The following is a 12,895-nucleotide window of genomic DNA, read 5'->3' on the forward strand; positions in this document are numbered from 1 at the left end:
CACACGTTTTTGAATCCAATAATATCGTACATCCCATGTCAAAACAGTGGTATTATTCCCAAACACGATAAATTCAAGTTGTGCTTGTAAATGTTTGACTCAAACACATTTTGCCACCACTTGCTGTCACCTGAAACATTAACATTATGATCTTTCTATGTTGCATGCAGATTTGAATATCAACTTAAAGTGAAACACTTTTATACATGTTTATTGAAAATAATTTTGAAATACTCTTGTTGCCATGAGGTGGTTTTCATGTCTAATGTAGCTTAAATATATTTGATTGATTAGTAGCTACCAGAAACAAGTCCTTGTGGGGCCATGACTCGTAAGGATAGGTGTGCGAGTGCAATGTGTTGCCAGTCGGTTGACAAGTTAAAGCAGAGACTTTAGTGGACCAACCCCTGGAGTTAAGATCTACAATATATTTTAAATCCAGTGAAAAAATAGATTGAATGGGTTCCACTATTACACACATAACCTGCACTGGAAACATAAAGGGAGATACTTGTTCCTGTCCTTGAGCTATGTAGGATGAGAAGTGTTGAGTGGGTGAGGGGCGACTCAAAGCCAAGCAGCTGAGTGCTGGTTTTTGAATGGGTCAGTTCTATGCAGCTGCCTGTGGAGGAAGGCTCATCGCTTCTGAGCCCACGCCACAAGAAGCGTCTTGTATTTGGCCGGTCTAGGATTTCCTGGGTAGGGTACTGGACAGAGCACTGGTGATTTATAGTTAAACGTATGATTTATAGGAGGGCCACTTGAATGCACTTGTGGGAAACGTCAAATAAGCCTTAAGGAGGTTACATCGAGGGACTGGCAGTTTGAAGGATCATATTTTAACTTGATATTAAATGCATATTTATTTGTGGCTAATGCATGTTGCTAGTGCTTTAAACTTAATTCTTAATTCCTGTTGATTGTAACATTGTAAATGATTTCTACTATGGAATAATGCAGCAGGGTTCTTAAACGTGCTTTGCTTCAAGTGTCAGCCTGACTAGCATTGCCTGTCTGTCACTGCTGCAAGTAGCATGTATTAATATTAACACACAAAGATATCTGTGATCATTGCATGCTATTTTAATGCTTATATATGTAATTCATGAAAAGAACCCAACTTTAATTCACTTGTATGTCCATTGTTCAAAATTATAAAATTATGTTGGCCCTACACACGTGTAAAAAGCATTTAGTTTAAATTCCAGGTTAATCTAGGAAGGATAGGAGCACTGACCGCATGGAACATTATTTAAAACATCTCCGAATAAATATTATGTAGGTTTCTTCCTTATGTGGATAATCACCAACATGTTGTCACTAAATGTTCACTATTTATTGCAGTCCATCTCCTGCACAGTGTTGTAGGTGTCACAAGTTTCACCCTTTTTTACATTTGTCTTATGCTCACACCACTACCACTCCACACATATCTTGAAAGTCATGGGGCTGTTCTCTTCTTCACTCTTAGAAATGTAAGTAAATGGTTGTCTTTCTCTGCAGATGATGACAGTGAACCGATTTTGGGGCTTTGGTTTGAAGAGACAATTTCCCCAACTAAAGACAAAGTTGCTCCCCCTCCCCCTCCACCACCCCCACCTCTGGAGACCTCTCCCAGACTGAAGAGCCCCAGTAAGCAGAATCCAAGCGAGAATGGCAACATTTTAGCTGGCCGGAAAGACCCAGAACTGGTGAGGAGTAAATTCTGTGTACCTGCTGATTCATCTCTACTAACAAACAGCTTATGGACGTTTTTAACTCGACAACTTCCTACTTCTTCTTCCTATAGTTCCTCAGTTTAGCTTCCAGCATTCTGAACTTCATCACCACCTCAATGCTCAAGTCCAGAAACAACTTTATCCGCAACTACCTGAGCGTGTCTCTTACAGAGCAGCACATGGCTACACTTGCCAGCATCATCAAGGACGTGGACAAAGATGTCAAAGGTACAGTGGGAAAATGACTGCTTATCATGAATGTTATGTCAATGTTGTCTTGGTAGCTAATGAAGGATTTAGCCCACAATAGATAGATGGCAACGATGCATTTTGTTCCCCTCAGGCTCTTCAGATGAAGCGTTTTCTTTAGCGCTGTATCACTTCAACCACACCCTGGTAACATCCGATCTTCCATCCCCGGCGCTGCAGGTAAGTTCTTTGTTATTCCAGTGTCTCTCCACCAGCATTTAAACTCTCTGGGAGTAAGTTACACGAATGATGTGTTCCTCGTAACAAACTGATTGTTGTTTGTCTTGTAATTCACAGAGCACCCTTCTTCAGCAGTTAGGTGTTGCACCCTTTTCAGAAGGTCCCTGGCCGCTCTACATTCACCCTCAATCCCTATCGGTGCTCTCTAGACTTCTCCTCATATGGCAGCACAAAGCAAGTGTGCAAGGAGAGCCAGATGTTCCGGAGTGCATGAAAGTCTGGGAAAGGTATGACAACCATTTCAATTCTCATCCGGCTCGTATGTTAAAGGACTGTTTAAGATGTTCCCTAGGTGCTATCACTTTAATATGTGGAGGGCTCACAGACAATGCATCGCTTTACTTTGGCAATGCTTGTTACGTTACCAAGTAAAAGCCATTTTATAATTCATCAATATTCGAGAACAGAGTTGACACCCCTTTATGAAGTGCTGTGTTTTTCAAAACTATGAATAAACTCTAGAAAATGTCATTGTAGAAATGCATACTAGGTCATATATTCAAATATTTAATTAAATGTATTACCCATTTCTACCGTTCTTTCCTTTTCTTATAGATTTTTGGGAACTTTGAAGCAGCATACTATCCAGAGCTCTGTGCAAGTAGAAGACGACCTGAACGTGGAGCACCTCCAGCTCCTGCTGCTCCTTTTCCACAATCTGTCGGAGCGCGGCCGGCGGTCCGTCCTGACACTCGTCACCCAGGCCATCACTGAGGTGGCCCAGAGCAAAGACTCCCAGCTGAAGGCGGTGCCCCTCAACCTGGCCCGGCTGTGTCTGGTTTTCGACTACCTGCTGCGCCACTACTCAAAGGCGCCCGTGTACCTTTATGAACAGGTCAATTGCTTATTTCTTTTTTATTATTGTCCTGAGGGTTAAATGCCATGTCTAGACACATATTCTGTTACCTTTATTTTGTAATACTTTTGAGGTAAAATACTGTCCAGCAAATGCAGTCATTAATTAATAAATATATAAATATATAATGCACAAATCTAGAACAACCTTTAAGATCCCATACTGAGTATTGCATAAGGCTGATTTAGTATAAAGATGTCTTCAGCTGCTTAACCACTTATTTCCTCTGGAGAAGCTATTGGTTTCACATCTTGTAGGCTCCACAGATCCACACATATTTAAATAGTTTCGGATACTGCCAAGTGTTGTTTAGAGCTATTTGGATTTGATTACCCCATCTGTAGGAGTAACATGACAGCCACACGTAATACATGTGATGTTAAATGTCTCTGTGTCATGAATATTATTTATAGGTGCAGTATAACCTCCTGACCCCCCCCTCCACCGGGCCGGGCTCTATTCAGGATGGTGGCAAACGTGGCGGCCTGCCCCTTTACTATGGATTCAAAGAGGTGGAGGAGAACTGGGCCAAGCACTGTTCAGGAGGTAAGACTAAGGAAGAAAATTCACTTTTTTAACAACTGGGTAGAGGGTTCTTTTCTGTAAACAAAAGATGACCTGTGCATGTGTTCTCTAATTGCAAATGTCACTGGTTGTTTTAAGTAATCACCTTGTTGTTAAGGGTAACGTCATTCTTATATTTCACCAGAAATGCATTGCACCCATGTGCTGGTTCCTGGGATATTATGTTGATCTAACTAACTGATCCTGCAAGAGATTCATGTAGAAAGATACAAAATAATAATATGATGTATTTTCTAACCTTTCTTAGATCCAAATGTTCAGCCAAAGTTCTACTGCGTCCTGTCCCCTGAGGCGTCTGAAGATGACATCAGCAGACTGGACAGCAAGGTGAGACTGTCATCACTAAAGGATGAAGAATATAAATATAGATATTTAATTGTATTAAAAATCATCTTTTTCCCCCTGCTAGGTCTTTCCAAAGCTGTTCAATGGAGCAGTTAAATATGATGAACTGTATGCGGGGCTCATCTCCCTCCTGGTCGCAGGCTCTCAGTTTGACACAGCAAGAAGACAGGAGAGCAAGCCAATCACTCCTATGGTGAGAACTCATCCCATAAACTATTAACTGTGTAAAGAAGTTGAAGATGCAGGTGGCATTTTAATTGCCATTATATCTATTAGTCACTTTCAATATTTGAAATTAGGAAAGTGCAGTTGGTTACCTTTTTATGACTAAATCTTAAAATGCTTACAAACTGGCCAGTTTTTTAAACGACTGTTTAACATCTGTCTAGATTACCGTAAACAGTTTTCTGAACGTAGCACAAATGTTGTTTTTGGAAATGTTAAATCCAACGCATATAGATTGAAACAGAAAACGTTATTAAATAAACATTTGAATTAATTAAGCCCACTATGATGTGTTACATTTCAATCAATAGTAACTCAATAGCCACGTTTCAGCCCTGACATTAACTGAGTGGGGTTTGGAAAACAGGGCATGTTTATCTATCGCCCTGCACAGGAGGCATGCTCCCTTCAGTACTACTTCCTCATCCTGTGGAGGATCCTGGGAGTTTTACCACCGTCCAAGGCCTACGTGGAGCAGCTGAAGACGGGCTGCAGTGATCCCAGTGAGAGCGACATCCTGCACACCCTGCGATGGTCCTCACGTCTCCGGGTGCCAACATACGTGAACTGGATCAAGGTCTGTCTACAATGTCTTACAGAATGCTAATTAGCACGATAGATGCCAAAAAATGAATTGATCAAATATATTACATTTGAGTTTTAATTCATGTTATGGTATTTTTGATAATTCCACTCAGCATCACTCGACAAATGTGTCTAAATTGGATGCTTCAGATAGCATTTATGAATGTATACATTTTTGATTGAAAATACGTTACTGCATCCTTTTTATTGTAATGAAAAATCGACCTTAATGTTTCACGTGTTTAACTCTGCGTATGTGATCACTGACAGGAACACCTGGTGAAGCAGGGGATGAAAGAAGACCAAGCAGCCACTCTGGTTGACGCGACGGCTGCTAAGTGCAGCACCGTTAAATACGATGTGGAGCTAGCAGAGGAGTACATTGCCAGACAGGTATTGATTACAACATAGTCTTTGTTGACCTCTGTATCGATTATTATCCAAACTAAGTTCTGATCACAAGTGTCACTCTTTTGACGACTTGATTCTGTTGCAGATTTCCACCTTCTCAAGTGTAGACCCGAACGCAATCCTTCCGCTTGATCAGCTTCCCTCTCTACAAGCCATCTACACGCTGGATGCAGTCATCTCTAAAGTGCAGGTTTCCTTAGACGAGCATATGTCCAAGGTGGCCATTGAAGCAGACGCCCACAAGTCATCTGAGATCACAAAGAACCTACTGCCTGCAACACTGCAGCTCACTGACGTCTACACGGCCTTCACACGGTGAGAAAGGAATCAGTCTAACTTCTGCTCTTTTGTTAACACTAAGCATCACACACACGTTTGTCTACGTAACGAATTCGATCTAGCAATCTGAAATAATACGAGGAGATGATTGAAATAACCGCAGGACAGATTTGTGTATGCTTTATCTTTTGGATAATGAAGATTTTGGATAATGTAGATTATTACAATTAGAATTACAACTATTTTCCAGTTTTTTGTTTTTGTATGTTATATAAATTATATTTTATGCATGACTTTTTGGGCTTTAAAGTAACTACACACATGTTTTAAAGAAACTACAAAGGACATGTTTGTTTACTTGTTATGATCACATAATTTGCTTGCAAAGATAGCTGTGGTCTCATACCGGCACCCTGCCAAACAGTCATTTTTAAAGCGTTGAATTCAAAAAGTATATAAGGGTTTGTTGAGATGTTTTTTATTCACTTGTTAGAGTTTTTTTCCTTAATCCTGCTTCACACAAAAATAAGGCTTAAACTGTAAATCTTTGATCTGTTTATCTGATACGATAAATAAATAAACCTTGTTGTGACCAGGTCCTACCTGCTGATGAACATCCCAGAGGAAGGGGAGAACAAGCTTACTGAGGCCAAGCTCAGAGGTTATGCTGCAGTTTTGTCTATCGGCTCCACCCGCTGCAAGGCCAACCTGTTAGGTATGTGAAAGAATAGAAAAGAATACAGCATTCACAATCACAACTTTTCTGTTATTCATTGTTTTAACCGGAACTTTTTTAATGAAACTTTACAGGTCAAAGTATTATGCAGAACTTGCCATCGGCTGTTCAGACAATATGTGAGACTTGGAACGGCATCAACACCAATGAATTCCCAAACATTGGCTCATGGGTACGTCCTTTCAGTTGTTGCCTATGGTTCAGTTTGACTTTGTCCGTCTTTGTAAACACTTGATAAATGTATTAGGCAATCTAATCACTGTTTAGGGTGGTTTTGCCTTTATTATACCAGTTTGCTGGTATAGTAAAGGATTGACTGTTAAGTCTGCCTTGAAGAACAATGTGTTCAATTATTATAGGCAGCCAATTAAAAATATTATCTAAAATATTTACCTTAAAGCAGGGGTGTCAAACTCAAGGCCCGGGGCCCAAATCCAGCCCGTGACTTCATTTTCTGTGGCCCCACAAGAGCTTGCAAAGAATATAATATGTTTATTATACGGTTACATGCCGATTTACAGAAGCACGTTGCCCATAAACTACATGTCCCACAATGCATCTCAAATTAGACTTTTTTTTCTTAGAATTTGACTTTTCTTTTTCTCCAGAAATTAGTTTTTCTTTTTAAATAATTTTGTGACATGCTCACTGAAGAGACATGCAATTATTTGCCCCAGACTTCTGCTTTCAGACGTAGTTAATTATGTAGTTATTACCCTATCCCATAATAATCCAATGCAGAGGCAAAAATGTAATATAATACATTATTTTATATATATTAAATATGTATATATGTATTTTTATATAGTCTTAAAGTTACAACCGGCCGTTTGAGTGAAACCATAATGCTGATGTGGCCCGTGATGAAATTGAGTTTGACACCCCTGCCTTAAGCATTTAATGATTAAGAAAAATAAATCTTATATAATTAGAAAAGTATTAAAATATCACGGTATCTTTATCTACATACCCAGCACTACTCTGTATCTCATTGAAAAAATATATATTGTTCTGACAATTATGAAAATAATAGTCTTGTGTGTTTTTTTTTCCCACAGCGAAATGCATTTGCCAATGATACCATCCCATCAGAAAGCTACATTAGTGCCATTCAGGCAGCTCACCTGGGCACACTGAGCTGTCAGTCCTTGCCTCTGGCCTCTTCTCTCAAACACATTCTGCTCTCTTTGGTCCGCCTCACTGGCGACCTCATTGTGTAAGTCGAGTCACTTAACATATGACAAAAAGTATGTGGTGAGTGAAATATATTCATAAAAGAACACTAAATCCTGTGTTAATACTGCTGCATGTTTGTGTCCTCAGCACAGAGGAGTTGAATCCCTCCCAGGTGGTGCGCACCCTGCTGCCCCTCCTGCTGGAGAGCAGCACGGAGAGCGTGGCTGAGATCAGCAGCACCTCCCTGGAGCGCATTCTCGGCCCGGCCGAGTCCGACGCCTTCCTCGCCCGAATCTACGAGCGCTTGGTGACTGGGTGTTACAACATCATCGCGCATCACTCAGACCCCACCAGGTATGCCATGTGTGATCTGGTAATTAAGTAAACCTACATGACATGTATATTTACTTTTTTTGAGGTGCTTAAACTCATAGCTCTTTAAGACTTTTTATTCATAATGGCTTAGTTTACTTGCCAGCACATTTATTGTTTGATATGAGTCTCACTGCTTCTTTTAAACTCTTTAATCTTCTTTAGTGGTTTGGACGAGTCTGTCCTTGAGGAATGCCTTCAGTACCTTGAAAAGCAGCTTGAGAGCATTCAAGTCCGCAAGGCCATGGAAGAGTTCTTTTCATTCAGGTATTTGCTCAACTGATGACACGGGCTGAATTATTACACATTTACCCTGTTACCTCTCTTACCTTTTGCTCCTTTTCTTTGCCAGTGGAGAGCTGGTCCAGATTATGATGGCGACCGCCAACGAGAGTCTGTCAGCAAAGTTCTGCAACAGGGTGCTCAAATTCTTCACCAAGCTTTTCCAGCTCAGTAAGTCTACTTTTAGCAACATTTATTTAAATCAAGAAAAACTATCATAAGGTCAATGTGTGCTTCAAATGGCGTGGTTTCACTGAAACATGCCATTTGAAGGCAGAGTGAAAAGCCTGCCTTCATTGAGAGGATTATATCGAAAATGTGTCGTCCCCTCTTTTCACCATGCAAATAGTTGTGTAAAGTTTTTAGCTTGGCCATAATTGTTCGTTGTAAAAAGTAACAAACGGTTAAGTTGTCAGGGAGAGGGTTTCAGATACCTTTTGATTATCCAACAAACAATGTGGTTTTGAAGCATACTGACGCCTCGCCAAAAATCAAATCATAATTCTTACAAGTTGCAGATACAGCCGATTTTTCAATCATCCTAAATATCATGTTTCTGTTCGTTCCCAGCGGAGAAGAGCCCAAACCCCAGCCTGTTGACTCTGTGTGGCTCTCTGGCCCAGCTGGCCTGCGTGGAGCCCCCTCGGCTGCATTCCTGGCTGACGCGCATGACTGCGACCCCCCCAAAGGACTCGGAGCAGATGGAAATAGTGCAAGAAAACAGACAGCTCCTGCAGGTGCTCACCACTCATATTGTGCGTGACAACAGCCAGGTGGGCGAAGGAGTGTGCACTGTCCTCCTCAGCACACTCATTCCCATGGCAACAGACATGCTCGCTAATGGTGATGGAACAGGCTTCCCTGAGCTCATGGTCATCATGGCAACCCTCGCCAGCGCGGGACAGGGGGCCGGTCATCTGCAGCTGCACAGGGCCGCTATCGACTGGCTGACCAGATGGTAAGGATCAAGTCTCACGAACATGCTGTTTCCTCATTTCTTTAACATCAGGGAACTGCCCAATTGTTTCAACATCAGTGCGAGGTTTCTCATATTTATAACCATGATATGAAAAAGTACTTAGCATTGACTGCCCTAATAACTTAGCCATTATCAAGCAGTGATCAAATCTTAACTTTAGTGATTTTAAAATGAATCAACATTTTCTTCTTTTTCAGCAAAAAGTATTTAACACAGAAGAACGTTGTGGAAAAAGTGAGCACGAACTTATCCCAAGGAAAGGTAAGTTTGAATGTTTCTCAGTATAATTCACAAGTCTATACAAGTCACTTTTTTTTTTACTCATTTAAAAAAAAAAAGACTTAATTTAAAATCAGGCCTAACATGTTTCCAAAGAGGGTTATTAGCCTTTAACCATTTACTGTCCAGAAACTGATGTGTACTTGTTCCTTGATTCCAGCACGCCAGCATGCTGGAATGCTCGTGCCACATCATCTCTTACCTGGCTGATGTGATGAACGCCTTGCGGCAAAGCAGTGGCCAAGGCACCTCAGCAATGCTGATGGAGGGAGAAGAGAAGGCCATGGAGGTGGACTCGGACTGGGTGGAGGAACTTGCAGTAGAAGAGGATGATTCCCAGGCAGAGGACTCTGTATGATCTTATCCCTTTATGTCTCCCTTCATGTCTATCCTGTTGAAATAGGGCCATGTTGTAACGGGCAACAAAATAGAAAAGCCATATTATTATTATTATACATAAAGTCTGCTAACTGATCTAGGGAATATACACACACTGCAAAATGTTAAACCTGGTGCAAACCATTTGCCCCAGAATGCTGTCATGTTCCTGCTGCGGTTGAACTTGAAAGTCCATCTGGTTGAGGTGCATAGTATGTGTCCCAGTTGATCTAATGGCACTGTCCAGCAGAATGTAAACTAAACAACAAATGAACTAGAATTGGTTTTCACATTTTCTTTAACCAGATGCAAGGAATCCAGCTTGACCTAAATTGAAACAACACATGTTAATATGTGTGTCTTTGTTTGACAGGATGAAGACTCCCTTTGCAACAAACTCTGCACCTTCACCATAACTCAGAAGGAGTTCATGAACCAGCACTGGTAAAGAAATGTTTATTGCTACCTGTGATGTTTGTCTTATTCCTTGATGAGACCAGACTTTCTTTAATCATGGTAAGGTTTTTTTTTAGCAGGTTATAGATGTATTGGTACAAACTGTAAGGCTGTTGCACCTTAAAATAGATGTGCCTTGAACCCTCAATAACTTGGATTGAATAGGGCTTTAAAGCATACTTAACATAGATTTACATCAATCCGAGTAGTCGTTTGTATTGGTGAAACTCCTTTATGTAGAAATATGCCGGCAGCACTAAAGCATCTAAATTTTGTATGCACTATAAACAGCCTTGTGGTGCCTTTTTTATCCTGCAGGTACCACTGTCACACCTGTAAGATGGTGGATGGGGTAGGTGTGTGCACAGTGTGCGCCAAGGTCTGTCACAAAGACCATGAGATCTCCTATGCCAAATATGGCTCTTTCTTCTGTGACTGCGGTGCCAAAGAGGATGGCAGCTGCCAGGTGAGACCGAATACCTCAGGTCATCATGGGAAGAGAACAACAGCGGTAACTTGGCTTGCAAGTCATTCCCCCATTGACTTCCATCCCGTCATTTCATTTTGTCAGGGTTATAGCTAGCCCACACATGTGGCCAGAACAGGAAGAATCATGTTGCAAATGTTTGTCTACCTTTTGTTAACTGAAAAGGCCAGCTAGTTATTCTTATGTAATGCATGTGATGATAAAACAAACCATCAACATCATTTTACCTTCAGTTTACTGTTAGTTTGAAGTATTCTTTCTTTGTCTTAGTTCATTTATTCTGAGTCAGTCTGGTGTTTACAGTACAATGGCTCATAGTTTTGTTCAATACGATTGAATAAATTATCAGTTTTCTTGTCAATCTATGATTTCTGGTTACCAGTTTAGATATAGTGTGTCTTGAACCAAAAGAATATCTCTGCCATCCTTTTGACTAACTATATACTCCACAATGTGGAGGAGCTAGCAAAGTAAAAAACAAAAGCAGGTTATTGTAATTGTAAGGAAGCTAAACAAAGATGATGTTAGCTGTCATATTAAGTTGTATAAGCATGCACATGTTACCAATGTTGCTGTTCTCACTGCTCTACTTTGTGTTATATCATCCACAGGCGCTGGTCAAGCGCAGCCCCAGCAGCGGCATGAGCTCCACCCTCAAAGAGTCTTCTGCGTTCCAGAGTGACCTGCGGATGCCTGACAGTGCGATCCGCCAACAGAACGCCTCACCCTCCGACAAAGGCAAGGTCACAATCTGTGACGGCAAACCTGGTGATGAAGACAGACCTAAGAAGAGCAGCGTGTGCAAAAGCATCGAGGGCTGCCAGGAAGAGCTAGTGACACAAGTGGTGAGAGAGAATGTGTTTATCTCTCTAAATGTATCAGTGTCTCTATCTGTTATACAAATAAGAGGACTGCACATTATTGCATTCCTAAAAGCAGTGATATTTAAACACATTTTTTTATTTACTGCATATTTTGTGGCTCAAGAAGTTGGCTCTTTCTCCACAACAGATGGGATCATCCACTGCAGCAGTCATACTAGAGATGCTCATGTTTCTCATGGAAGCCATCCAGACCAACTTCCAGCAGGCGTCAGCAGTGGGAAGCAGCAGCCGGGCTCAGCAGGCACTCAACGAACTGCACACTCAGGACAAAGCTGTGGAGATGACTGACCAGTTAATGGTAAGAAGCTGTACAGTTTGGAGGGGTTTAAGAAAAATACTTAATTCCTTAATTTTCGATTATTCCTGTAAATCGGAAACATCATTTATTGAATTTTTGTTTTAATTGCTGCACCTTTCTTCAGGTGCCCACCCTCGGCTCTCAGGAAGGGGCTTTTGAGAATGTGAGGATGAACTACAGTGGTGACCAGGGACAAACAATACGCCAACTCATCAGTGCACACGTCCTGCGTCGTGTTGCTATGTGTGTCCTGTCTTCACCCCACGGACGCCGCCAGCACCTGGCAGTCAGCCATGAGAAGGGAAAGGTAAGCTTCACAAACCAAACATATTTTATTTTACAATAATACTAATAATGAAGAAAAACTGGACAATTTAATTGAGATCTTGATTTGAAAACCACAGATTCTTTGTTTTTATGTTTTTGTACAGCAGATCAAGATTATTCAAAAATACTTTTAATCAAGTGAATGTACTGTAGACATTGATCTATTATTTAGCATATAATAAATAAAAAACGTCTGTTTCTGTCAACATATTAGTGTCAATATATATATATATATACAGTGGGGCAAAAAAGTATTTAGTCAGCCACCAATTGTGCAAGTTCTCCCACTTAAAAAGATGAGAGAGGCCTGTCATTTTCATCCTAGGTATACCTCAACTATGAGAGACAAAATGAGAAAAGAAAATCCAGAAAATCACATTGTCTGATTTTTAAAGACTTTATTTGCAAATTATGGTGGAAAATAAGTATTTGGTCAATAACAAAAGTTAATCTCAATACTTTGTTATATACCCTTTGTTGGCAATGACAGAGGTCAAACGTGTTCTGTAAGTCTTCACAGGTTTTTCACACACTGTTGCTGGTATTTTGGCCCATTCCTCCATGCAGATCTCCTCTCGAGCAGGGGTTCCCAAACTTTTCAGCCCGCGACCCCCAAAATAACAGTGCCAGAGACTGGCGACCCCCTGTCGACGGGTGGGGGAGGGGGGGAGGAGAGAGTTTTAATCAGGGCTGAATACAACATTTTAATTGTTTTATTATTATGTTTATGGTTGTTATTTGTAGGGCT

General features: G+C 40.9%; 1 protein-coding gene across 8 annotated transcripts in view; it reads left to right on the forward strand.

Annotated features, from left to right (window-relative positions):
* Positions 1–12,895, forward strand: part of ubr4 (ubiquitin protein ligase E3 component n-recognin 4) — a 52,772-nt gene that overhangs the window by 10,772 nt on the left and 29,105 nt on the right. For 4 of the 8 annotated variants that reach the window (XM_079676932.1, XM_079676938.1, XM_079676933.1 and 1 more), the window contains 25 exons: positions 1,504–1,691; positions 1,790–1,946; positions 2,062–2,147; positions 2,265–2,434; positions 2,763–3,042; positions 3,477–3,609; positions 3,896–3,975; positions 4,058–4,186; positions 4,586–4,795; positions 5,074–5,196; positions 5,300–5,529; positions 6,090–6,208; positions 6,304–6,401; positions 7,288–7,445; positions 7,553–7,759; positions 7,943–8,044; positions 8,130–8,230; positions 8,630–9,017; positions 9,236–9,299; positions 9,478–9,669; positions 10,069–10,139; positions 10,470–10,662; positions 11,250–11,483; positions 11,650–11,820; positions 11,945–12,127. In XM_079676932.1, the coding sequence (XP_079533058.1) occupies positions 1,504–1,691; positions 1,790–1,946; positions 2,062–2,147; positions 2,265–2,434; positions 2,763–3,042; positions 3,477–3,609; positions 3,896–3,975; positions 4,058–4,186; positions 4,586–4,795; positions 5,074–5,196; positions 5,300–5,529; positions 6,090–6,208; positions 6,304–6,401; positions 7,288–7,445; positions 7,553–7,759; positions 7,943–8,044; positions 8,130–8,230; positions 8,630–9,017; positions 9,236–9,299; positions 9,478–9,669; positions 10,069–10,139; positions 10,470–10,662; positions 11,250–11,483; positions 11,650–11,820; positions 11,945–12,127 (4,067 nt within the window). The remainder of the gene's footprint in view (positions 1–1,503; positions 1,692–1,789; positions 1,947–2,061; positions 2,148–2,264; positions 2,435–2,762; positions 3,043–3,476; positions 3,610–3,895; positions 3,976–4,057; positions 4,187–4,585; positions 4,796–5,073; positions 5,197–5,299; positions 5,530–6,089; positions 6,209–6,303; positions 6,402–7,287; positions 7,446–7,552; positions 7,760–7,942; positions 8,045–8,129; positions 8,231–8,629; positions 9,018–9,235; positions 9,300–9,477; positions 9,670–10,068; positions 10,140–10,469; positions 10,663–11,249; positions 11,484–11,649; positions 11,821–11,944; positions 12,128–12,895) is intronic. The other 4 variants (XM_079676937.1, XM_079676939.1, XM_079676936.1 and 1 more) reach the window with 3 other exon arrangements.

Source organism: Notothenia rossii, assembly GCF_949606895.1.
Source record: "Notothenia rossii genome assembly, chromosome: 4".
Classification (NCBI taxonomy): Eukaryota; Metazoa; Chordata; class Actinopteri; order Perciformes; family Nototheniidae; genus Notothenia; species Notothenia rossii.